The sequence below is a fragment of the Notechis scutatus genome, chromosome 16 (assembly GCF_049901735.1).
Source record: "Notechis scutatus isolate UNSWTSFEM ecotype Mainland chromosome 16, rNotScu1.2, whole genome shotgun sequence".
NCBI classification, from domain to species: Eukaryota; Metazoa; Chordata; class Lepidosauria; order Squamata; family Elapidae; genus Notechis; species Notechis scutatus.
The window spans coordinates 6,129,043-6,151,216 of NC_142024.1; the positions used below are offsets into that span (position 1 = coordinate 6,129,043).

The following is a 22,174-nucleotide window of genomic DNA, read 5'->3' on the forward strand; positions in this document are numbered from 1 at the left end:
CTGTCCTGTCTCTTCTTAAAAGCCTCCAGTGTTGGAGCATTCACAATTTCTGGAAGAAACTCATTCCACTGATTAATTGTTCTAACAGTCAGGAAATTCCTCCTTAGTTCCAGGTTGCTTCTCTCCTTGATTAGTTTCCATCCGTTGCTTCTTTTAACTGCCTTCAGGTGCTTTGGAGAATAGCTGGACTCCCTCTTGTTTGGGGCAGCTCCTCAGATATCAGCACACTGCTATCATGTCACCACTAGTCCTTCTTTTCTCTAGACTAGACAAACCCAATTCCAGCAATCATTCTTTGTATGTTTTAGCCTGCAGCCCCCTAATCCTCTTTGTTGTTCTTCTCTGCGCTCTTTCCAGAGTCTCAACATTATTATTATTTTTTGATAATGCGGTGACCAAAACGTATGCCTGTAACTTCCTCGCTTGTATCCTTACGATTTATATTGACTGTTTCCTAGTATGATTTGATGGCTTTTTGTACCCTATGACTATCATGAAGTGTTGTACTTTATGATTCTTGACTAGTGTATCTTTTCTTTTATATATACTGAGAGAGCACTTGCACCGAGACAAATTCCTTGTGAGTCCAACCACACTTGGCCAATAAAGAATTCTATTCTATTCTATTCTATTCTATTCTATTCTATTCTATTCCATTCTATTCCATTCCATTCCATTCCATTCCATTCCATTCCATTCCATTCCATTCTATTCTATTCTATTCTATTATTTACATTGAGAGCATTTGCACCGAGACAAATTCCTTGTGAGTCCAACCACACTTGGCCAATAAAGAATTCTATTCTATTCTATTCTATTCTATTCTATTCTATTCTATTCTATTCTATTCTATTCTATTCTATTCTATTCTATTCCATTCCATTCCATTCCATTCCACTCCACTCCACTCCATTCCATTCCATTCCATTCCATTCCATTCCAAAACTGGATGCAGCATTCCAGGGGTGGTTTTACCAAGGCCTTATACCCCAGGAATGATTGTTGCTTATCTTTCAAAAGAAGCCCGTTCTGGGGTCCCCTCCAAAATTTGAGGCCGATAGAAACCTCTTCAAAAAATAAATAAATAAACCAAGATGATCCAAAGTGACCCAGACAAAATCCTTCCGCTGTTAGCCATGCAAACAAGACAACACACCCTGAGGTGCTAGAAGGACATTTTCTTGGACGTGACCTTTTTTAACCTCTTGAAATAGAAAAGAAAGAAAGGTTATGTAAAGCACCATCCTGCCACTGTTGTTATTTCAGCTTTGGATTATGGTTGAGCTGGACGAGGACCAATTCAAATTCCACACCAAAGGGTTGGTTGCATAACCCTGAAGAACACGTTTGGCTTCTCCTGCTGCAAGTAGGAAGCCACGTCCCCTTCAGGGGAAATTCTTTTGGGGGGCTTCTGTTGTAGGGGAGCCCAGCTGGGGTTTTAGGAAGTCGGCGTCTGGGGAGGCTTGGCCTGGCAGGACATTCCCAAGGTCTGAGCAGTTACTGTCTTGGAATATTTATTTATCCGGTTTGTAAAGACCGCCTGACTTAAAATCACTGAAAACAAACTTACAGCCACAATGGGGAAAACAAACAAACAAACAAAACAGAGAACGAGAGCCATCTGGGTGAAATAAAACCATCTCAGGCATACATCTTTCCTACCCGGGCCCACTACTCTACCTTGTCTAAGAATCTGCAACCTTAAAACACTCAAAAGAGCCATTTGGACCCCTTTCCCACAGAAAAGAATACACCGGGAGCCAATCATTGAACAACCGGTGTGACTGGGTGGTGGGTGGCCAACTCGAGGTCACTCACTCCCAGCCAGTCACCTCCTGAGCCGCATGTGGCTCCAGAGCCCTAGGTTGCAGACCCCTGACCTAGCCCAAGGCCTGCAGAGGGAGGAGCCAGGAATTAAAGGATCTTCATAAGTTCTTGAAGTTTTAGATCGCACTGATGGTTGGATTTCTTTGTGTTTCCCTCAACTTTTTCCTTCTCCTTTCGATCTTGTCATGGCATTCAGAGTCTACATTTCCTGTACCAACTTATTTGGATCTCAAATGTTTTTTTTCTCAGCTATAACTATCTTGTCTATCTGCGTTCTCTCTCTCCCTCTCCTCTCTCTCTCTCTCTCTCTTTCTCTCTTTCTTTCTCTCTCTTTCTCTCTCTCTTTCTCTCTCTCTCTCTCTTTCTCTCTCTCTCTCTCTCTCTCTCTCTCTCTCTCTCTCTCTCTCTCTCTCTTTCTCTCTCTCTTTCTCTCTCTCTCTCTCTCTCTCTCTCTCTCTCTCTCTCTCTCTCTCTCTCTCTCTCTCTCTGGTTCACAAAATTTCTTATTACCAGATCTCTTATTTTCCTTTTACAGGACATTTTTTTTTAAATCTATCACCTCTTTTTATAGACTGGCTTAGCTCCTTCAGTTACATTCTTAACGACAAGAATAGCAAACCAAATCGCTGGGATTCCAGAGGCAAAAAATAAGAATTCAGCCTCCTGGGAAAAAAGCAAAAAGCTTATTTTATCCCCGGATTCGTTTCAGGGAGCTTTTCCCTGGTGGAGGTGTTCATTTTGCCTCATCTTTTCTCCCCCAAGTGCATTGACAAAGCCCGAGATCTCCTGGATGCAGAGCTGACCGCCATGGCAGGAGAGAGTTACAGCCGAGCTTATGGGGTGAGTATCTCATCTCCTCACCCAGCACTTACAAATCCTTCCTTGGGGATCTGCAGGTAGTTCTTGACTTACGACAGGTCACTTAGTGAAACTTTGAAGTTACAACGGCTCTAAAAAAAAATGTGACTTACGACCGTTATTCACCATGACGACCCTGTCAGCATCCCCAGGGTCGCGAGATTCCCCCTTTGGTGACCTTCTGACAAGTCCAATCCGTGGGGAAAACAGATTCACTTCATGACCAAGGTTACGAATTTGACAACGGCAAACGATTCGCTTAACGAATGTGGCAAGAAAAGTCGTAAAATGGAGCAAAACTCAAATTAACACACGTCTCCATGAACATAAATTTGGGGCTCCATCGTGGTTGTAAGTTGAGGACTACCAGGGTTGTGAGGATGGTGCCAACCCCCTTTTTTTTTTTGCAGGCGATGGTTTCCTGCCAGATGTTATCCGAGCTGGAAGAAGTGATCCAGTACAAGCTTGTGCCGGAACGGCGAGAGATCCTCCGCCAGATTTGGTGGGAGAGGCTGCAGGTAAGGCTACCCTGGAAGTAGCAGCAGCAGCTCTGAAGAAGCAGGTCTCCTGATATTCAGAATCGGTTTAGGAACTCCGAGAACAGCATGGCTCAGGCTCTTTAGACTGGAACTCCAATTCCCAGCATTCCCCTGGAGCGGTTTCTGGAGCCCACACCTCAACCGTTAGAAGCTTTTAATTTCGAAGGGTTCTCAACACCTAATACTTTGATTGGAAAATTACCAAACTAGAATTCTGCAGGACGTTTTGCCACTGACACCATTCGTCCTGCCGGCCTGCCCAGTTTTATCACCTGTATCCAGGGCTTATCTGAAGTTTGATTTCTGCCCCATCCAGCCTCAAAAGCGGAGTGCAGGATTCCAGCTTAGTATTCCTTCCTCCCTCCCTTCCTATTCCCATCTCCCTTCCTGCCTGCCTTCCTGCCTTCCTTTCCCATTCCCATCTCCTTCCTTTCTTCCCTCCCTTCCTCCATCCCCATCTCCTTCCTCCCTTTCCTTCCAGCCTTCCTCCCTTCCTTCCCATCTCCATCTTCCTTCCTCCCTCTCTCCCTTTGTTTCCTTCCCTTCTCATCCCATCCCCATCTTCCTCCCTCCCTCCCTCCCTTCCTTCCTGTTGTGTCCCTGCCTGGGTCCGCCCAGCCTTCTTCTTTTTTTCCTGTGTGTCATCTGGGGAGCATTTTGCCTCCAGAGCTGCATTCCTGTCTGGAAGAGGTCAGAGAACATTCCATCAGTGAGGAAAAGGCGATGGGGAAAGACTGCAGATGGAGCTGTTTATCACCCCCCAAAAAAGAGAGAAAACAGGGCAAAGAAAGGACACATACTTCTGGCTCTTACTCATCACATTCTTCTGGATTGCTTAGTGGAAATTCAGTTTCAAAAAAAGCTTCAGGCAGCTTATTTCCTCTCTAATTTTAGATCGGTGGAAAAGTTGCCCCAAGTGATCCTCGGTGATCTAGACAGCCCATTCCAACAGTTGATCTCCCAAGCTTTTAGGGAAAAATAAAATTATTTGAAGAAGGCACAGAAAACTCTACAGGCAGCTTCCGGGTCCTTCCTAGATGGCTAAATAGCTAAAAATTATTTGCAGTTGAATCTATACATCTCTGGCCAGTGACTGCATGTAGTACTGTGCCCAAAGGAAACCCACTTTTTCTGACGTGAAAATACAGATTCCACACACAAAAGGGAACATGCCCAAAAGGAGACACCTCCCAGATCCATAGAAATGCCAACTCTCGTATTTACTAGTTGGAGCTGTGGGTAGGGGGTTCTCCCAACATCAGGCGCCGTTCCCGATGCCTTTTTCAATTCCAGGAAATCGGGCATGCCAAAAAAAAGAGAAGGCAAATAGAATTACAATAGGAATAGGAATAGGAATTGGAATAGGAATAGAATACAATAGAAGAGAGTAGAGTAGAGTAGAGTAGAGTAGAGTAGAGTAGAGTAGAGTAGAGTAGAGTAGAATAGAATAGAATAGAATAGAATAGAATAGAATAGAATAGAATAGAATAGAATAGAATAGAATAGAATAGAATAGAATAGAGTAGAGTAGAGTAGAGTAGAATAAATAGAATAGAATAAAATAAAATAGAATAGAATAGAATAGAATAGAATAGAATAGAATAGAATAGAATAGCAGAGTTGGAAGGGACCTTTGAGGTCTTCTAGTCCAAGCCCCCACTCAGGCAGGAAACCCTATACCATTTCAGACAAGCTGTTGTCCAATCTCTTCTTTAAAACTTCAAGTGTTGGAGTATTTACAACTTCTGGAGGCCATTTGTTCCACTGGTTAATTGTTCTAACTGTCAGGAAATTCCTCCTTAATTCTAAGTTGCTTCTCTCCTTGATGAGTTTCCACCTGTTGCTTCTTGTCCTGCCTTCAGGTGCTTTGGAGAGTGGCTTGACTCCCTCTTCTTTGGGGGTTGCAACCCCTGAGCTATTGGAACATTCTAACATGTCTCCCCCCCCCCCGTCCTCCTTTTCCTTACATTAGAGATACCCAGTTCCTGCATCGTATGTTTTAGCCTCCAGTCCCCTGATCCTCTTTGTTGCTCTTCTCTGCACTCTTCCCAGAGTCTTTTGAGAAATCCCTCTCTTCCCAGGGTTGCCAGCGGATCGTAGAGGACTGGCAGCGGATTCTCATGGTGCGTTCGCTAGTGCTCAACCCCCACGAGGACATGAGAATGTGGCTCAAGTACGCCAGCTTGTGTGGCAAGAGCGGCAGGCTGGTGAGTAACTCCAGCCTCCATTCAGCCTGAACGGTTGCTCCACCTCCCGCCGTAGCTTCTCAGAAGTGCGGACTTCAACTCCCAGAAGTCCCCCAGCCAGCTTGCTGAGGAAAAGGCCTGGGATGTGAGCTCGCCGTTTATTTGTCTCTCCTCTTCTTCCTCGCCGAAGGCTTTAGCCCAGAAAACCTTGGTGTTGCTCCTGGGGGTCGACCCATCCCGACAGCTGGACCATCCCTTGCCCACTCTTCACCCTCAAGTGACCTACGCATACATGAAGCACATGTGGAAAAGCGCCCACAAGGTAAGGCTGGTCCTACTCTCTTCCCTTTCTTGTAGAACGCTCTCTCTCTCTTGAACCCGCTGCGTTTCCTTTGTTTTCCCACTGTATCTGGATGGTGAGGCAAGGAACCTTTTGTGCAAGAACTTTGAACCAGAGTTCAGAGTTCGTCAGAGGTCAGCGCCGGCTGGCTGTCAGGGCTCCAACAAATCCACCCTCATTCAACGCAAAAGCCTCTAGCCGCATCTCAGAAAAAGTAATTGGGTTTATTAGAAATAATAAACCAATTTGGCCTGTGAGAGGCTTAGATCTGGCCCATGGGGCCACCCTGAAAGCAGTGAAAAACCGGCCTGTGGTGCCTCTGTCAGCAAAAACGGGCTCCCGAGCTCCGTTTCCAGCTGCAACAGCCTTCTGCAATGCTCTGCCAGTGAAAACGGAGCTCGGGAGCCTGTTTTTGCCGGCAGAGTACTTGGGCTGTCATGGGTGCCCTGGCATAAGTGACATCAAGCAAGCCATGCCCGCTCTGGTCACACCCACTCCGGCCCCCTTGAGGTCAAACACAACCCTGAAGCGAACCGTCAATGAGCCATGTTGGTGCGTGGCTGCGTGCAGCCGGTACTAAGTCACATCATCCATTTTCCCCTTGACCCTGGTCTTTCCTCCACCCCCTGGATGTGACTTCTCCAATAGGACACTTCCCTCTCCAAGAGTCATCCATCATGCTCTCCAATCACCTTCTTACGCTCCAACAACTCAACAACTGCTGAGTTGATATCTAGGCATTTCAAGAATGCCTTGTTTTCCCCCACTCCCTTTTTTCTGGCAGCTAAAAAGACCAAAGGGGTATCTTTTTAGCTGACATACACCACAATTCCTTGCAGCACTTAATGCCCAGCACCAAATACAGGTGGTCCTCTGCGCATGACCGCCATGGAGCCCAAAAATTTGATTGCTGAGCGAGACCTTTGTTCACTGAGGTTTGCCCTGTGTTAACGACCATTCTTGCTTACGTGAATCACTGCAAGCTGTTAAGTCAACTACAGGCTGTTACGTGAATTTGGCTTCCCTGTTGTTGCAAAAAAAGAGATCACACAACCCTGGGACACCGCGGCCGTCATAAATACGAGTCAGCTGCCAAGCGCCCAAATTTTGATCACGCCACCACGGGGATGTTGCAATGGTCGTAAGTGTGAAAAACGGTCCCTTTTTTTCCCCAGGACCGTCGTAACTTCAAATGGTCATTGAACAAACTTTTGCTCCCCCTGTACTTAGAACGGCACGTTGGGCCAAAGGCTTTTCGGAGCAAAGGAGAGGATGCCCCGCGTGGTCCCCGAGGAGGAGGAGGAGGAGGAGGGAGGCAGTCACCTTAGCAACCCCAGGGGTGATGCATGGCAGCATCTTTGCTTCGCTTCCTGTCTTGCAGATCGAAGCCTTCCAGCACATGCAGCATTTTGTCCAGATGATGCAGCAGCAAGCCCAGCATGCCATCGCCACCGAGGACCAGCAGCACCGACAGGAGCTGCACAAGCTCATGGCCCGGTGAGCGACCGCCTTGCCGAACCCAGAAACGGCACCCTAAGGCAGCGGCCCCCAAAATTGGGGGGCACCACGGAGAGAGGTTTTTTCCGCAGACTGGGAGGGGTGTGTGGTTTTGTGTGCTGCCTGCATCCTGGGGATGGAGCTTTGCTTGTTTGGGCGGCCCAGTTTCTGGCAGGCCGCAGCCCAGTGCCAGTTCATGGACCCCACCTGAAAGGGAAGAATCTTATTTCTTACTTTTACAAGATTCAAAGTTCATCTGCTCATATCTTTGGTATACAGGTACCGATATCTGGTTCCAATAAGCCAGAATAAGATCGTTGCAAGGAGTATTGTAAATATTTCTTTAGGTTGCTATCTGAGTTTGCACCAGGGACCTCTCTAGAAACAGAGGGTCAGTAGTGCAAAATGTACTAAAGACCCCCTAAGGGAACATTTACGCTTTGTGAGTTCCCTTCCTGGGGCCCTGATGCGGTTTTAGCCGCAGAGGTGGACAGTGGCCTCGTTCTGGCTGATCATTCAGGATCCAGAGCCAGGATTGGGAAATCATTAACCGAGGTGTCACGTTAGTTCCTTGGACAACAAAGGGGACCCAACAAGCAGGTACTGGAGTGCATAACACCAGACATGTCGCTGGCAGGCCCAATCACGAAACTGCCTCTCGCTTATTAGGCCATGTCGTTCGGGGAAATTCATTCGAGTGGTCCGGTGGTCTAGAAGTGGAGTTCTTGCTTCACAATCAGGAGGCTATGAGTTCTGATCCTAGGCAGAGGCAGATATTTCACTCTCTGGCCACACTGAGAATATATCTGCTGAAAGGAAAAAAACAACAACTCTGCATTGGTGACAGGAAGGGCATCCGGCCAGTAAACCCTCAGCTCCATTCAGTTGGCCAGACTCCACTCCGCAAGGGATTATGGGGTCGTTAAAAGAGGAGGAGGATTCGGGGGAATTCACTGGAGAAAGAAGCACTTAGGTTTGGAATGAGTTAGTGGTGAAAGGAAACCAGACTGTCAAAGAACATGGTGGCTGGACACTATGAAAGCTGACACCGGACACAGCATAGAAGAAATTAAAGAAACAGCGCACGATCAGAAGATGTGGAGAAACTTGGCCCGTAGACTCTCCAAGAGTCGGATTTGACTTAATGGATAGCCTCCTCCTCCTCCTCCTCCTCCTCCTCCTCCTCCTCCTCCTCCTCCTCCTCATCCTCATGTCAAGTAGCCCATATTTCTTTGTCCTGTTCTCAGGTGTTTCCTGAAACTGGGAGAGTGGCAGCTGAACCTGCAAGGCATCAACGAGAGCACCATCCCCAAAGTCCTGCAGTACTACAGCGCCTCCACGGAGCATGACCGCAACTGGTACAAAGTAAGTTAAAGGGAGAGGCCAGGTCAGGCAGGTCCCTCAGTGGCCTTGGTGTGGGCATGCGTTTTTGCCACTGGCGTTAAGATACCAGGAACCAGGTTGCCTCACCGAGAAGGACTCACTCCGGCCTGAAACTCTGGAGGGAAAACGGTGGCAGCGCCAAAGGAAGTGAGTCAAGGGCTCCCCAGCCTTTGGAGCGAGATGGAGATTCTGAAATGAGGAAACGATATCCCCGTTTCCATTTGGATTGCTAATGGTGCGACTGGGATTGGCTTTGGATGACGACCCGTTGGCCGAAATGTTCAAAAGTTACGATTACTTCTGTAGTTACTTACCAAGCACATCTAAATTATATTAAAGTAACCAAAATACCTTTACAATCCCCAAGGCATGCCACAACATTTGAGCACCCCTAATGTTTGGAAGTGGAAAGTGGAAAAATTCGACGCGCCCTACGTAAACAGCGAAGGCGATGATACGTGTCCCAGGATAATGTTGCAGGATCCAATCAGGGTCCAGAGGTTTTGTCTGCTGAGCTAGAGACAGGGTCCCTGAAGATGGGCCTCCACCATGGGTCCGAAAGCTCGGAAGACAAACAAAACCGACCCAGATTGGATCCTGGCTAAGCGGTACACGACGTTTAGGAAAGCAGGTGTGGCCTGCGTAGTTTAAATTTTAAAGTGAACAACTGTAGGTTTTGAGAGAAAAGCAAAGTGGGAGGGGAAAAAAAGGGAGGGAGGGGGTTGATCAGGAGAAACCAGATTGCATCGTTGCCCTTGAGAGAGTTAAAAGAAAATTGGAGAAGGGAGGAGAGAAATCCGTTAAGTTTTGCTCCTGAGGGGCAGCGGAACCTAAAAGGGGAAGAAATGACTCTAGGTCTGAACTGGCGCCTCAGTCACTGCCCTCCATGGAGAGCTAGATCATGCCAGCGGTGCCTCTTCTCTTTCCAGGCCTGGCATGCCTGGGCAGTGATGAACTTTGAGGCAGTCCTGCACTACAAGCTCCAGAACCAGGCCCGGGACGAGAAGAAGAAGCTGCGCCACGCCAGCGGGACCAGCGTCACCAGCGCCAACACGGAAGGCAGCAACAGCGAAAGCGAGGCCGAGAGCCCTGAGAACAGCCCCGCCCCTTCTCCCGTGCAGAAGAAGGTTACTGAGGTCAGGCTGCTCCCACGGGGTCAGAGCCTCCTCCTCCTCCCAAGAAATCCTCGACTCCCCCTTACCTGGGGGTGGCGGGGAGACTCATCCCTCCTTCTCTCTTCCCGACAGGACTTATCCAAAACCCTCCTGATGTACACCGTGCCGGCCGTTCAGGGCTTCTTCCGATCCATCTCTTTGTCCCGGGGAAACAACCTTCAGGATACGCTCAGGTGCTTTGGGATTTGAAACCTTTAATTGTCAGGTTTTGGGCTGGGGTAGCGGGAGGGTAGGCCCAGGGGCGAAGCCGTGCCTCCCCCTTGTGATGTTTCCCTAAGGAACAAAACTGGAGCTCATGGAATTCGTCTTTCTCCAGGGTCCTTACGTTGTGGTTTGACTATGGCCACTGGCCAGAAGTCAATGAAGCCTTGGTGGAAGGGGTCAAGGCCATCCAGATAGACACCTGGCTCCAGGTAAGGGGTACGAACCCCCTGTCTCACTCTTAAGTGAGGGCTTCTCAACTTGGGTGGACTTCAACTCCCAGAATTCTCCAGCCAGCATGCCCCCCTTCCATTTCCTGACATGTGATGTCAGCAAAATATTCTTTCTCCTACTTACGTAGTTTGGTCATTTCTCCGGCGGGGGCTGTTCTCCTGCTAACAGCCTGGTTCTCACATGGAGCTCTGGATTTTGAGATAGGATGCTCTGCCTCCCCCAGGGGATAGTAGAATCTGTTGAGTGGCAGCTGCCTGGTTATACAGCTTTAAGAAAGGACAGACTAATTCCCCCTCTCCTTATCTCTCCTCCTCCTGCTCCTCCTGGAAAAAAAAATCAGGTGATACCACAGCTGATTGCAAGAATCGACACACCTCGGCCTTTGGTGGGACGGCTCATTTACCAGCTGCTGACTGACATTGGAAGGTACCATCCTCAGGTGAGACCACCCTACACACAGACACACCTTTCAGACTCCAAACCATCCAAGTTTTGATGAATTGCTCCTTTTTCTGGCCCCTCCTATAGGCTCTGATCTATCCACTGACGGTTGCCTCAAAGTCAACAACGACAGCCCGGCACAATGCTGCTAACAAGATCTTGAAAAATATGTGCGAACACAGCAACACGCTCGTCCAACAAGCCATGATGGTGGGTAATATAGACATGTGCATGCTCCACTCTGTGTCTCCCCGCCATCCTTTTCCCACATGCAAAACCACAGGGAACAAGCCAGTTCATTCTTTTATACCCTCTCCTTGATCTTTGTCAATTTACATCATTTCAATTAACTTAGCCTTCCCAGTTCAGTCCCAGTTACCAGCTTTGCCTTTGTAGAAATGCTCTTCCCTTTTATTCTTTTTATTCAGTTTTGCAACACACAGATGCTTATTTATTAATTTTTGTGCATGCATATTTATAGTACACACCGTTTAAAAGAATTTGATTAGGGCTCTGAAAGAGTGGATTTTTAAAAAGTTTTATATTTTTTTAAAAAACAACCTTGTTTCTCCACCAATCTGTCTATTTCTGGTACACATGGTACTGCTCTGGCTTATTAACTTTTATAATCCTTATTTGGATAATCTCTTTCAAGCTGTTGCCCTTCCTCAGAACCGTAACTACTATATAACCGGTTCCCTAAACTCCACTTCAAACAAGCTTGGGCAGGAAATGAGATCCTTTCCCAAAATCTGGGGAAACTGCCAATTTGTTGAAACTCTCTCGCCTCTGTGCATACTCTCTGCTGTTGCTAAGACCAAAACATGGGAAAGGGAGCTTGCTAAAGGCCACAAAGGATCTCTTTTGTTACTGACGCTGGAATTGTGTAAGAAGCAGCTTTATGCATCCCTTGAGAACAATTGTATAACTCCCTCTAGCAGTCAGTCTGGGTTAGATCTCTGATGCTGTGGCTATAGCTGTTTCTATACAAACTCTAGGCAGAAAGCTCAGTCTCTATTGAACGCCCCTCTGTCTGGCTGTCAGGTGCTAGTCAGGAAAATAGGAAGGCCTATTCTAATCTCTACAACAAACCAGCCCAGATGCCCCCCAGCAAGTGGGCCTTTAGCTGTTAGATACAATAAGTGTGCCTGAAATTTCTCCTAGTTTTGCCTGGGCCTCTTCCACTTGTTTTTATTCTGTGTCTAGGTCAAACTTTGCTGTTGGCCAAAAATGTCATTATTAGTACATATTTCTGGTCGTAGCCGACCGACCAGCAGATGGGCCAGTCTCTCGGTCTCTCCACGTTCACATAGCATGTTGTTACCCGCCAAGAGCCTCCACTTAAGCATACTGGTTTATTTTCAGACTCTCAACCCATTCAGAGTCCTCCTATGTAGTATATGGGAGGTCAGATCCTTCAGTTGTATCCTCCTTTAATGTTATTCCATGCTCGGCGGTCTCCTTCCTCTTTCTTTTAATTTGATGTTCTTACATACTCTCAGGAATAGCAATAAGCCCTTGGACTTATATGCCACTCCACAGTGCTTTCCAGCTCTCTCTCTAAGCCGCTTACACAGTCAGGCTCTGTAATCTGGCTCCTCATTTTACCAAACTTGGAAGGCTGGAAGGCTGAGTCAACCTTGAGCTGCTCAGAATTGAACTCCTAGAGTGAGCAGTGAGTCAACCCTGCAGTACTGCACCACCTAACCACTGCGCCACCATGGATGTTTGGTTCTTGCCATAAAGCTGTTCCTAGATCTGAGTCTGTGGGCTTGGGGGGGGGGAGGGGGCAGAGCGGATACCAAGGGTTATTTTCTTGCTTAATTCTCTCTGCATCTACTGCTACCCGTCTCCTGATCTTAGGTGGGGCAATGCCAGCAAGAGGATATATTTTCTCAATTGATGCAGGTTCGAGACACCAAACTTCCACCGCTGAGAGGGTAGTTTTTTTCTTCAACCAGGCCTTGTTCAATCCAGCAGGCTGGGGTGGAGAATATAGGGAAGCTTCAGCGAAGAGACGGAGCCTCTCATGAAGTTGAATGCCATCACACACACACACACACAGACAGACAGACAGACAGACACACACACACACCTTTTGCCTTTTAACCTCTCCCGGGGGCCTTCCTTTCCTCTGCCACCAGGTGAGCGAAGAACTGATCCGCGTGGCCATCCTGTGGCACGAGATGTGGCACGAAGGTCTGGAGGAAGCGTCCCGCCTCTATTTCGGGGAGAGGAACGTGAAGGGGATGTTCGAAGTGCTCGAGCCGCTGCATGCCATGATGGAGCGTGGTCCCCAGACCCTCAAGGAAACCTCCTTCAATCAGGTAGCAACGAAAGAGAGAGAGAAAAACACCTTCCAGGCAGCCCATAGAAAAGAAACCCCAAGCATTTGAGGTGGATATAGGAACATACTGGCCTCAAGGAACATTCTCCGCCTGGCATCGTGAATTACGAAATGCCACATCAGGGGCCTCTTAGTGGGTCAGCCAGAAGCCACGGACAATAGCTCGGGTTGAGGATCAGGGAAGACAAAGCCCAAATGATTGCTATTTGAAATTGCTTTTCCAATGGGGGAGGCATTTGTGTTCTGACCAAGGCTCCCTGAGACAGTAACAATCACACGCTTAGTCCCCAAAACCCTCTTTTTATTTCAACGGCTGTGAATTATATTCATTCACAGCCCGTAATGAGTCCCAAACAGTTTGTGAATAGTCCAACAGAAATTCTGCCGCAGTCTTTTCGGGATAAGGCTGATAAGCACCCACCTTTATCTCCCTTGAAATGCTACCAACGGCTAAATTGCCCGTTAGCTGTACAAGGCCAAACGGAGCACAAAGTCAACATGGAGCTTTAGAGTTTAAACCGATCAGAACGAATAAAGTTGCTTCCTGCAAAGGCTCCTGTCCCTTTGCTCCTCCCTTAGGTCTTATGGGAGGGGCCAATCAACTCCAAGCCTTACTCCCGAGTCGCCCCTTTTGTCTTAACTGTTCTTGCCTTCTGGCAGCTCTGTGCATGCGCACACTGGGAACAGGCTCCCCCTGTTCCTCTGCCTCACTGATGTCAGATTCTGGAGGCTCCGGAGTCAACTCTCAGACGGTCCTAGCCCCATCTCTGTGTCGGACGCAGATCCTTCGTCCGAGCCCTCCCCAGACTCCAGGACTGGCCCCTGTTCCCCCGCCACTGCCCGACTCGTCTGCCAGCTCCGCAGGCCGCCGGTGGACCACAACAATTCGCAGGTGGCTGATCCACCCATCTGCCTTTCATCTGCCCATAAGCCCAGAGCAACTCTGTCCTTTCTTTCCCTCAGGCTTATGGCAGAGATCTGATGGAGGCCCAGGAATGGTGCCGGAAATATATGAAATCAGGAAACGTCAAGGATCTCACTCAAGCTTGGGATCTGTACTACCACGTCTTCCGGCGCATCTCCAAGCAGCTGCCTCAGGTTTGTGGAGGGAGGATCTTCGTTCCCCGCGGGGATTATTCTCCCCATCTGTCCTTTGGAACACATCCTAAGCTGCTTTGTTCGTTTGCTTTCCCACCTTGGCCAACAACAGCTGACTTCCTTGGAGCTCCAGTACGTTTCCCCCAAACTCCTGATGTGCCGCGATTTGGAGCTGGCCGTCCCGGGGACGTACGACCCGAACCAGCAGGTCATCCGCATTCAGTCCATCGCGCCCTCCCTGCAAGTCATCACCTCCAAACAGAGGCCAAGGAAGTTGACCTTAATGGGTGAGTTGCCCGATTTCCAGATGTACCAATTGCCGGTTCTCTCGTGCAGAACGGCATCCAATTAAAAGGACGTCGTGTTTGGAAGAGCAAGCCAATGGCAATAGTTCCTTGGGCAGCCATATCTCATTCACGTACCTCAGGATACAGAACAAATCCATTTCTCGTAGGTGTCCATTTCATGAGCAGATGCTTTAAGGAGGCCAGTCAGTCCAGCAATAAAATGCATCCAGGCTAAGAAAGTAACAAATAACAGATAATCAGAGTTGGAAGGGACCTTGTAGGTCATCTAGTCCAACCCCCCCACCCAAGCGGGAGACCCTACACCATTTCTGACAAATGGCAGTCCAGTCTCTTCTTGAAAGCCTCAAGTGATGAAGCTCCCACAACTTCCGAGGGCAACTTCTGTTCCATGGGTTGATTGTTCTCACTGTCAGAAAGTTTCTCTTTATTTCCAAGTTGAATCTCTCCTTGGTCAGTTTCCATCCATTATTCCTTGAATGGCCTTCAGGTGCCTTGGAAAATAGCTTGACCCCTTCCTCCTCTCTGGGGCAGCCCCTCAAATACTGGAAGGCTGCTATCCTGTCTCCCCTGGTCCTTCTCTTCACTAGACTAGCCAAGCCCAGTTCCTGCAACCGTTCATTGTATGTTTTAGCCTCCAGTCCCCAGTAGAAGTCTTAACTTGGTGGGTGTAGCGACATTTGAAGAAGCTTCGGAAGGATCAGCGAACATTTGGCCTACAGGATTTTGTTTTATTCTAGCATTATTTTGCCCTGTCCATAATTAGCTTAACAAGGGCAATGAGTGCTTATTATTTGACTGTAGGAACTTAACCAATAGCAATAGCATTAGACTTATATACCACTTCACAGTGCTTTTACAGCCCCCTCTAAGCGGTTTACAGAGTCAGCCTCTTGCCCCCCAAACAATCTGGGTCCTCCTTTTATTCACCTCGGGAGGACGGAAGGCTGAGTCCACCATGAGACAATAAGGATTGAACTGCTGGCAGTCAGCAGAAGTAGCCTGCAATACTGCATTCTAACCACTGTGCCACTAAAGCAACATAATACTACACACCTTCGAATCTGTCTTGGATACAAGTCCTTTCTTGGCTTCCCCGGTTTCACCTACCTCAGTAGATCTTTCCCTCTTCCGCAGGAAGCAACGGGCACGAGTTTGTCTTCCTTCTGAAAGGACACGAAGATCTCCGCCAGGACGAAAGAGTGATGCAGCTCTTCGGCCTCGTGAACACTCTCCTCGCGAACGACCCCACGTCCCTTCGTAAAAACCTCAGGTGCCTCCTCTTCCTTCATCCCAGCCAGCGTAGGTGGCCTGTTAGAAAAGCTGGTGGGGCAAGGTCTCCTTTCGGCACACAAGGGAGACGCTAGAAATGCGTCACTTTGGAGGGAGCAACGGAATATAGGAGCAGAAACTCTAGAGGTGTAAGAGAGATAAGAGACCTTGCCCTAACTTCCCTAGACACTTTCTTGAATGCTGCAGTAGTTAGTAATCCCATTTGAAGGATGGGAGGAAGGAGCGTGAAGTTGCCAATGCCGGCAGGGTCTTTGTATGAGGCCCAACTTGGCCATGATTACAGGCTGCTCCAGCTAAGCCAACAGATGGTGCAAGGTCCTTAGGACAGCGTGTACTTCGGGCTTCCATGTGTCTGTGAGCATATTTTTTTAATCCCATTTGTCTGTTGAGCACAAATCCCAGCCTTTTCAACGCAGATTCTCCTCCTCCTTTCTAGCATCCAGCGCTATGCGGTGATCCCTCTCTCCACCAACTCTGGGCTTATAGGCTGGGTGCCTCACTGCGACACTCTTCACGCTCTCATTCGAGACTACCGGGAGAAGAAGAAGATTCTGCTCAACATTGAGCACCGCATCATGCTGAGGGTGAGCTCCTGCTACCTGCTCAATCCTGAGAGTTTTTCAACTCATTTATTCTGTCCCTGAATCTCAGCTTGGTAGCCCTATGCAGTCGATCTCCCAAAGGTGCTTTTTCTTTTAATACAAGTTTTTTATTTATTTATTTATTTCTTATCTACAAACATATCGTGTGAACAGTGTGACACCTGGATGTCTTACGTTTTAAAACAAATATGACAGTATTTTCCATGCTCAATACATTTGACAATATTATAAAAAAAAAGGTGCTTTTTTCAAGAGACCATTGGGCTTCCTTTGTTTTTCTTTGAAGACGTTTTCGCTTCCCATCCAAGCAGCTTCTTCAGCTCTGACTAGATGGTGGGGAATGGAAGGATTTACAGTTGGTCATTTGTGTCCGTTTAGAAGGTCATTGAGGCCACTATCTGTGTCCTCAGGGTCACCTAAGTGGTGCAAATGAGTGCGGAGCTCCTTGGAACTGCTGGAAGGACTTGAAGACCGGAGGTAGAGGATGCCGTATCCCTCCCTCTCTGTTGAAAGAGGGCTGTTCAATGTGGAGTTTGCTGTCTTCAGAAGAGTGGTTTTTGTCTTTTGAATGCACCTGGGCTGCTGAATCTAGTCTTGATGGTTTGTTCTCCAGTGTTGAGCCCTGCGTTTATGAAGTGGTTGTTTTGTTTCTCCAAATGACCAGCTGTCTTCAAGGAATATAAATCCTTCCCTTATTCCCCTCCATCCCGTCAGAGCTGAAGAAGCTTCTTGGGTGAGAAGCAAAACGTCTTCAAAGAAAAACCAGAAAGTCCAGTGGCCTTTTGAAAAAAGCACCTTTGGGACAACCATGACTTGGAGGACTGGAGAATCTCCCTAGACATATGCCATTCGTTTTGCTCTGTGGAGCATCGGCCACACTTGAGTATCAGAATGGTTCCTGCATTTCTTTCCTACCTGTTCAAAGTTTTTTTTTCTTTTCCATGAAAAAGAATATTATTGACTAGTGGATGTTGTTAATCTAATTATTCTATTCACAGATGGCTCCTGATTACGACCATCTCACTCTAATGCAAAAGGTGGAAGTGTTTGAACACGCGGTCAACAATACAGCTGGAGATGACCTGGCCAAACTTCTGTGGCTGAAGAGTCCCAGCTCAGAGGTACAGCTAAGGGCCATTCCTGGTCCTTCTTACGAACCCTGAAAAAGGCCTCTCGTCTACTAGTCAAGATTAGAGCAAATCACGCGGATAAAACGATCCACTCCGTGCTTACTTCTCATTTTCAAATACGTGTGTTAAGAGCTGGAGTAGCTACTGTTCCAACATTCTTGTCTTAAAAATAAGAAAAAAGAAAATTAGTCCCAATTGGGCATAAATCACCCACTTTTTGATACACCTTTTCTCCCTAGGTGTGGTTTGACCGAAGAACGAATTACACTCGTTCATTAGCTGTGATGTCGATGGTTGGCTACATTTTGGGTCTTGGCGACAGGCAAGTGAAGCTAAACTTATTTCCCTACAGAATAAAAAAAAAAGGCATTCAGGATTCCCGCTCTGTTGACAGACATCAGCTGTTAATAAATCATAATTAATAATAGCGACGCAAGCCAATTTGTTGAATTGTATGCAGTGCCCATAGATAAATACAAACTAAACTTTGGAAAGAGAAGGGAACCGAAGAACCGAGCTGAGCAGAATTTTGCTTCATTTAATAGTTTGGGGGTTTTTTAATTATAGGATGTGACATTCTGAGTTCCTGCCACAAATTGTTCAGTAAATAATGTTGTTCCTTCGAACAGGCATCCCTCCAACCTTATGCTGGACCGACTGAATGGCAAAATCCTGCACATCGACTTTGGAGATTGCTTTGAGGTAAGCTTGATGGGATTTGCTTTTTAGAAAACGAAGCACTCAGTTAAGATAAAGACAAAGAAGGGTCCCTTCTTATTTCATGTCCCCTCAAGGCCCAAGCAACAAGACACAGAGAGAGACACGAACTCCCTTTTAGCATTAACTTAAACATGGATCCTTTAGGGTTTTCAGTTGTGGGAAAGTAGCAGCTGAAACCAAAACGGAATGAAGATCAGGAAAGACATTGGATAGAAGATTGGGCGGAACAGAACAGAATAACAGAGTTGGAAGGGACTTTCAAGGTCTTCTAGTCCAGCCCCACCCTACACCACTTCAGACAAATGGTTACCCAATTTCTTCTTAAAAACCTCCAGTGTTGGAGCATTTGCAACTTCTGGAGGCAAGTTGTTCCTCTGATTAATTGTTCTCCCTGTCAGGAGTTGCTTTGCTCCTTGGTTATTTTCCATCCGTTGCTTCTTCTCCAGCCTTCAGATTGACTCCCTCTTCTTCGGGGCAGCCCCTGAGATATTGGGACACTGCCATCATGTCGCCCCCGGCCCTTCTTCTCATCAACCTAGACATCCCCAATTCCAGCAATTGTTCTGCCATCGTTTTGCTCCCGACTCCCATGGTCCTGAAATCAGTTTGGGAAAACTTAAGTTAAAACCTCAGGAACCCGAACCACAACCCTTCCCTGCTTTGATACCTTTCACCACTCACCATTCCCTACTTTGAAGTTTCTCTTCCTTTCTTGGCCTGGATTTTAGGTGGCGATGACCCGAGAGAAATTCCCTGAGAAGATTCCCTTCAGGCTAACCCGGATGTTGACCAACGCCATGGAGGTAAGCCAGATCCTGCAACGTTCGAAACCGTTTCCTAGGAGGAGACCAGGTGCTACTTTGCCTCCCCTCCCCCTCACCTCTTGTCCTTCCCTTCCTCGGCCGCTGCTCCCTGTGAACTGACCCGGCATCTCATAAAACCATCCTACCCTGAAAATATTTTTGAAACTAGAGGCTCCAACTGTTTTCCATGCCCCTATTTGATGGGGTCGCCTTTCTGCTCCCACCACATCATAAGGCATACTGGACACTCTCTGTGTCAACTCATAAAACATGTCTACGCCCGTTTTATAGTTGCCAACAGAAAGTGGGGAGAAGGAGTTTGCAAAGAGCAGTGCAGCAGTTTGGAATCGAAAGTGCATGCCATTCATATCTTGCAAAGATGATAACTAAGCGGCAAATCTCTAATTGGAGAACATGATTGATGACTCTTGGCTATGGACGTGTTTCGTTTGGAGAATAAGAATTATGATACATCCCGAGGGGTGGAGGGAAACCAGGGTCAAGGGTGACAATGACTTATGTGTCTCAGAATCGACAACACACAGGTCATACCAACATGTTAGCTTCTCATAAATCCTCTGGAATTTTTGAAGCTTGGCTCAAAGCTCATGATGTAATTAGGGCCACGGACAGAATCCTGACACCCTCCAGGAAGCTGTTGCTAGGACTTAACGCCACCTTAACACCACCTTTAGTAACGGACCAGAAAGTCCTATTTACATACCTGGTTGGTGTCTCAAGTTTGGCCAGTCAGAGGAAGGCCGTCCCACCTGCATCAAACCAGGCCCTGCATAGCTTTTGGAAAAGCCCACCTGGATGCCAACAAAGCCTCCTTGGCCTTTCCAAACCTTGAACTCTATATCTTGGAGGGTTTTTTGACCCTTGACTCTTCCCCCCTTTTCCCAAAGGTGCTTTTGGTTTCAAAAGGCCACTGGACTTTCTTGGGTTTTCTTTGAAGGCGTTTCGTTTCTCATCCAAGAAGCTTCTTCAGCTCCAAAGTTTCAGTTTTTTGGGTGAGAAGCGAAAGACTGAAAAGCATCTTGGGAACAACCATGACCTGGATGACTTGAGAACCTCCGCTGACATTCCCCCACCCCCACCCCATTTTCCTTTCCCCACCTAGGTCACTGGCTTAGATGGAAACTACCGGATCACCTGCCACACCGTGATGGAAGTCTTACGAGAGCACAAAGACAGCGTCATGGCCGTATTAGAAGCCTTCGTATACGACCCCTTGCTCAACTGGAGGCTGATGGACAGTAGGTTGGCCGGAAATGGAAAAGACTGTGGCTGCACACCTGAACCGCCTCTCTCTCCCCCAAATCAGATGACAGAATACAGATTAGTCTAAAAATCTAAGTTACTTGACTCGCCCAGTTTTTAAAAAGGCATAAGCTTTTGTGAGCTCCTGCTTTCTAATAGCAATGGGCCTTTAGACTTATATGCCACTTCACAGTGCTTTCACAGCCCCCTCTAAGCTGCTTACAGAGTCAGCCTGTGGCCCCCAAACAATCTGGGTCCTCCTAATCAATTCTGTTGATTGGAAAAGGGGGGTTGGTTGCCTGATTCCTGAATTGGCTAGCGTAGAACTAACACGGCCCTCTTTCTTACGATGCCAGTTCACGTAAAGAATCTGATATTCTAGGCTGTTGTTTAATGACAGCTAGTCCTCAACTTACAAGCACACTTGAGCCTCCCCCCCCAAAAAAAAAATTATGTTGTTAAATGAGACATTTGTTAAATGAGTTTTGCCCCATTTTTTGGGATCTTTCTTGTCACATTTGTTAAGGGAACCATTGCGGTTGTTAAGATAGCAACCCAGTTGTTAAGTGAATCTGGCTTCCCCCATTGACTTGGCTTTGTCAGAAGGTTGCAAAAAGGGGATCACGTGACTCCGGACACTGCGACCGTCGTAAATGTGAGTCAGCTGTCAAGCATCCAAATGTAAATCACGTGACTATAAGGCCATAAGTGTGAAAAATGGTCATAAGTCACTCTTTTCAGTGTCGTTGTAACTTTGAAGTGAACTTGTAACTTGTAACTTTGAAGTGAACGTTGTAACTTTGTTGTGAGTTGAGGACTACCTGTATACGGGGTATTTAGGTAAAAGAAACAAAAGCTGCTTAGGATTTACATCAGAGGTCCCCAAACTTGGCCACTTTTAAGACTTGTGGACTTCAACTCGCAGAATTCCCCAGCCAGCCGTGTCTGTTTCTTTTCTCTCTTAACCTCCTAAAGTGGAGAGAGATTGCGAGAGGAAGGGATTACCAGAGAGCAAGCTCTGCTGGCTGGGGAATTCTGGGAGTTGAAGTCCACAAGTCTCCAAAAGTGGCCAAGTTTGGGGGACCCCTGATTTACATCAATGCTTCTCTCCAGAACTAGTTGGCTCTTCCAATAAGAGAGGTTGCTTTGACACGCTCCTGTCATATTGAGGTGGGACGGACGTGGGGGAAGGCAACCTGGAATGACTCCACTTCCTTTCTTTGCAGCAAACACCAAAGGTAATAAGCGATCTCGGACCCGGACAGATTCGTACTCTGCTGGCCAGTCAGTCGGTGAGCAGGGACCAAGGCGTCCTCTGTTTTTCTCTACGTTGTGTTGAATGGGCACAATATTTGAGTTCGCTCTCCTTCCTCTAATTTGGATTAAGCTGCAGCCAGAGGAAAGCACGCACGAACAAAGGAGCCAAGATTTCTTTGCAAAGCTCTTCTTTTGACCCCTTGACCTTTTAATCTCTGTTGAAGGGGAAGGGAGGGCAGCCCCTCCAGAGCCCCATGGAGGCTTTCTCAGTTGCAGGTGAACAGGGGGCTAGACCACACCTCATTATTCCCCCTAAACAACCTCTGCTTTACCACCTTGGAACAGTGTCTAGTACCTACATTCTCTCTCTTCCCCCAAGCAGCCTATCTCTCTTTGCCTGCTTGAATCCATCTTAATGTAGCACAAGAAGAGCAGGATATTTTGTCTTTCTCTAACCACTTTCCTCCTTTTTAAAGAAATGCTGGACAGTGTGGAACTGGGTGAAACAGCCCACAAGAAAGCTGGAACAACAGTCCCTGAATCCATCCATTCCTTCAGTAAGTTAGTTTCCTGTCCGAGCTCCAGACATTTTTTTTAATAGCTTCATGTCTCTAAAATTGACGTTCTGCTTCAAAATGCGCAACACAAAACAACTTATTAATAATAAGATGAGTG

General features: G+C 47.4%; 1 protein-coding gene across 2 annotated transcripts in view; it reads left to right on the plus strand.

The window, feature by feature from the left end:
• Positions 1-22,174, plus strand: part of MTOR (mechanistic target of rapamycin kinase) — a 65,495-nt gene that overhangs the window by 39,296 nt on the left and 4,025 nt on the right. For both annotated transcript variants that reach the window (XM_087944749.1, XM_087944750.1), the window contains 23 exons: positions 2,590-2,667; positions 3,096-3,203; positions 5,306-5,431; positions 5,601-5,732; positions 7,132-7,247; positions 8,495-8,612; positions 9,560-9,766; positions 9,878-9,978; positions 10,122-10,218; positions 10,581-10,679; positions 10,769-10,891; positions 12,826-13,008; positions 13,992-14,126; positions 14,239-14,413; positions 15,569-15,704; positions 16,161-16,308; positions 17,325-17,447; positions 17,696-17,778; positions 18,086-18,158; positions 18,905-18,979; positions 20,103-20,238; positions 21,469-21,534; positions 21,976-22,056. In XM_087944749.1, coding sequence (XP_087800875.1) covers positions 2,590-2,667; positions 3,096-3,203; positions 5,306-5,431; positions 5,601-5,732; positions 7,132-7,247; positions 8,495-8,612; positions 9,560-9,766; positions 9,878-9,978; positions 10,122-10,218; positions 10,581-10,679; positions 10,769-10,891; positions 12,826-13,008; positions 13,992-14,126; positions 14,239-14,413; positions 15,569-15,704; positions 16,161-16,308; positions 17,325-17,447; positions 17,696-17,778; positions 18,086-18,158; positions 18,905-18,979; positions 20,103-20,238; positions 21,469-21,534; positions 21,976-22,056 — 2,719 coding nt within the window. The remainder of the gene's footprint in view (positions 1-2,589; positions 2,668-3,095; positions 3,204-5,305; positions 5,432-5,600; positions 5,733-7,131; positions 7,248-8,494; positions 8,613-9,559; positions 9,767-9,877; positions 9,979-10,121; positions 10,219-10,580; positions 10,680-10,768; positions 10,892-12,825; positions 13,009-13,991; positions 14,127-14,238; positions 14,414-15,568; positions 15,705-16,160; positions 16,309-17,324; positions 17,448-17,695; positions 17,779-18,085; positions 18,159-18,904; positions 18,980-20,102; positions 20,239-21,468; positions 21,535-21,975; positions 22,057-22,174) is intronic.